The 3885-nt window shown below is 40.8% G+C and overlaps 1 protein-coding gene across 1 annotated transcript; it reads left to right on the forward strand.

The window, feature by feature from the left end:
• Window positions 1–1497: 1497 nt before the first annotated feature.
• On the forward strand, window positions 1498–1986 carry LOC145542991 (keratin, high-sulfur matrix protein, B2B-like). The gene has a single exon (XM_081583072.1). The coding sequence runs from the start codon at window positions 1498–1500 to the stop codon at window positions 1984–1986; it is 489 nt and encodes a 162-aa protein (XP_081439198.1).
• The last annotated feature ends 1899 nt before the right edge of the window (window positions 1987–3885 follow it).

Below are 3885 nucleotides of genomic sequence, written 5' to 3' on the forward strand. Positions count from 1 at the left end.
AAACCTATAAAATTAAATGGTTGGACAAAATGATATATTAAGTTTTTGATCTCTAACATTCAGTGATTCCCCTAACCGTCCTTTAACTTCATACCTGCAGTCATGGTTACCATGACATGGACATCTTTATTGACACTGCCATGAATCAGTCTTTACTGTAATTCTGTTGCTGTACAAACCAAACCTCCACCTCATAAAAGCTAACTATGTGCTTCTACCCAGGGTTGGAAGGCAAGATAAACCTATCACAAGTAGCAATAATGTATGCTTTTGGCCACCACTTTTTTCATTTCCTCCTGTATAACTCCAAACTTCTAATGGAAAATCGCATTTTTTTGGAAACCAAGAATTGTTTTGACCTTGTTTTGCTGAAATTTATCTTAATCTCTTTGCACTTGTATCTACTGAATGATACTTGATCATCCATTCCCTTTGTTGTTGTTGTTTAGTCAGTAAGTAGTGTCCGACTCTAATCTGCCTTATAAGACTGTGATCCAAAAAAGTATCTCCTAGCTTCTGCTTCTTCTTTTATTGGTTCTCTTTCATAAATCCAATTGTCATGCTCTTTGGTCTAATATCATCCTTTCATAGGAAACAAGTTGTAGTTACATAAAAAATGATATAAATTGAAAATGAATCCCACCTTTGAGAAATAAATACTGTTCAGATAACCCATAGAGAAGTGATTCTTATCCTTCAGAGAGAAATGTCAGTTACACATAAAATTTTTGTGACTTTTTTTCCTGATTACTGGGTATGAATTTTAGTCCTTCTTTTAAATTTGTTAATATTTTAAATTTATTAAAAATTTTTAATTATTAAATTTATTTTTAAATTTATTAATATTAATAACAAAATACAGTAAATTGGGATGGAGATTTCATACTCTCCTCAGTGATAAGTGTTTCATCAAGTCTGAATGTGTGAAGTTCAAGACAGATCATAGAAATTGGAGAGATCCAATTTCTGGAAAGATCTATGAATTCCTATGAATGTGGAGTTTATCAGTTTCTATCTGGCTGCTTGTAGAAACTATAATTTCAATTACCTAAAAAAATAGGCTTATATGAAGGACAATCAATGGTTAATAATTTTATTCTGGAGGCTGAAGGTTTGGGGAATATGATCCCATAGTCACATTGTCTTATGAGTGACAGTGATGTGATCATAAGTGCAAAACAAAGGCTGAGACTTGAAGAGAAATTACAGCATTATTTGAAAACAAAACATCAGTACTTCTACCAAACACAAACACATTTGGTGAGTATTAGCTGAGCAATAAGGAAAATCCAATTTGGAGATATATTTAAAATAACTCATTATTTCAACAAATCAGAGGGCCCTGGAAAAGATTGTTTAAAAGAGTAATAAGATAAAAATGCTGTCCATCACAAAAACAGGAAGTGGCCAAAGTCTATAAAAGGCCTGAGTGGAACAAGCAGACCTAACTCAGAAACTTCTCCAAGCATCCCAGCTCTCAGCCTAACCCCTGACACCATGGCCTGCTGTTCTACCAGCTTCTGTGGATTTCCCAACTGTTCCACTGCTGGGACCTGTGGCTCCAGCTGCTGCCAATCAACCTGCAGTCAGACCAGCTGCTGCCAGCCAACCTCCATCCAGACCAGCTGCTGCCAGCCAATCTCCATCCAGACCAGCTGCTGCCAGCCAACCTGCCTCCAGACCAGCGGCTGTGAGGACAGCTGTGGCCTTGGCGGCAGCATTGGCTACGGCCAGGTGGGCAGCGGTGGAGCTGTGAGCAGCCGCACCAGGTGGTGCCGTCCTGACTGCCGTGTGGAGGGCACCAGCCTGCCTCCCTGCTGTGTGGTGAGCTGTACACCCCCATCCTGCTGCCAGCAGTACTATGCCCAGGCCTCCTGCTGCCGCCCATCCTACTGTGGACAGTCCTGCTGCCGCCCAGCCTGCTGCTGCCAGCCCACCTGCATTGAGCCCATCTGTGAGCCCACCTGCTGCCAGCCCATCTGTTAAAAACCTTCTGATGGAAATCCTAAGACAATGGCACTTCAAAATTAGCCAATGTAGAGTCCCAACAAACTTCTAAGCACTAGTACCCATAACCCAGCCTACCACCTCATGTCACAAGGCTACATAATTTCCCTAACATGGAAATTGATTTATAATAAAAAGCCAAAAATATTTCATAGATCTGGATATCAACAGAAGTCCTACAGTGTGAAAAGAAATGTGTAATACTTTGCTACAAATACCTTCTGAAATGTTTCAGCAACTCATCAGCTTTTGAATTTAATAAAATTTTTCATTCTTCAGTGATTAAGTCATTGTTGGAGCTTTCTTTTCTTTGGTATCTGTTATTGATATTGGGTTACTGGGATTTTTCAAAATGTCAATAAATGTAGTGTAGCACTGTGGTTTTTCTTTATTATTCTGCTTTTAGCAGTGGCTTTTAAAGGTGGTTTTCCTTGTCTATCTGCAGTCAAAATATGTGATTAAAAGAATACATCAGTATTTAGACACTATTCCCTGAAGTCCTCAAGTATGCAAATTAATGGGTTAGGTGTACCAGAATACCAATTTTATGTCCTCTGGCTTCTTGAGATGTCACCAAATATATTTAGTTCATTCATATATGATTCTGTGGACAATTCTTTAAATCATCAAGGATACAAAAGTAATACATAATTGGAAAGACAGTTATTAGCATAAGGTGTGGGCTTCCCTGGTAGCTCAGCTGGTAAAGAATCTGTTTGCAATGCAGAAGACCCCTGGGTCTGATTCCTGAGTCAGGAAGATACCCTGGAGAAGGGACAGGTTATCCACTCCAGTATTATTAAATGTCCCTGGTGGCTCAGATGATATCTGCCTGCATTGGGGAAGACCTTGTTTCAATCCCTAGGTTGGGAAGATCCCCTGGAGGAGGACATGGCAACCACTCCAGTATTCTTGCCTGGAGAATCCCCATGGACAGAGGAGCCTGGCAGGCTACAGTGCATGGGGTTGCAAAGAGTTGGACATGATGGAGCAACTAAACACAGCCCAGCACAGCACATCATAAGGTGTAAGGCATCCTGACCTCTAGTCTCTACTTTGTAACCCACAATCCATGAGCTCTTGAACAGTCCCTTTGCTTGCCTGGGACCCTGTTTCTAACCTGGAGAATGATATAATTGAATTTTATTTCTTTCCATGTCCCTTACAGGCATAGGATATTAGATCATTTCCTAAATAGGTGACACATTGATAATTAGTCCCTTCAGATGGCCCAAAGGGGAAAAAATATTCAATGGTCAAATAGTGTTGCATGTGTTATCAACATATGGAAGGTATATACAGCACCTTAGAAAATTAAAAGGACTGAGATATCCTATAATAAAGGAATCTCTATAACCATCACTCAGTGGTTCCCAGAGAATCCTTGAGTCATTTATTACCAATTATTGAAGCTGAAGCTCCAATACTTTGGCCACCTGATGCGAAGAACTGACTCACTGAAAAAGACCCTGATGCTGGGAAAGATTGAAGGCAGGAGAAGAAGGGATAACAGAGGATGAGATGGTTGGATGGAATTACAGGCTTGATGGACATGAGTTTAGGCAAGCTCCAGGAGTTGATGATGGACAGGAAAGCCTGGTGTGCTGCCGTCCATGGGGTTGAAAAGAGTCGGACACAACTGAGCGACTGAACTGACTGACTCTGAACATCCTGTTAGCAATTAATTCTAGTACTCCTCAAAATATTCTTTGGAAAGTGCTGCTGCTGCTGCTAAGTCGCTTCAGTCGTGGCCGACTCTGTGCGACCCAATAGACAGAAGCCCACCAGGCTCCCCCATCCCTGGGATTCTCCAGGCAAGAACAATGGAGTGAGTTGCTGTTTCCTTCTCTGATGCATGAAAGAGAAAAGTAAAAGGGA

The sequence above is a fragment of the Giraffa tippelskirchi genome, chromosome 3 (genome assembly GCF_054371585.1).
Source record: "Giraffa tippelskirchi isolate mGirTip1 chromosome 3, T2T-mGirTip1v1.2.pri, whole genome shotgun sequence".
In the NCBI taxonomy this organism is placed as follows: Eukaryota; Metazoa; Chordata; class Mammalia; order Artiodactyla; family Giraffidae; genus Giraffa; species Giraffa tippelskirchi.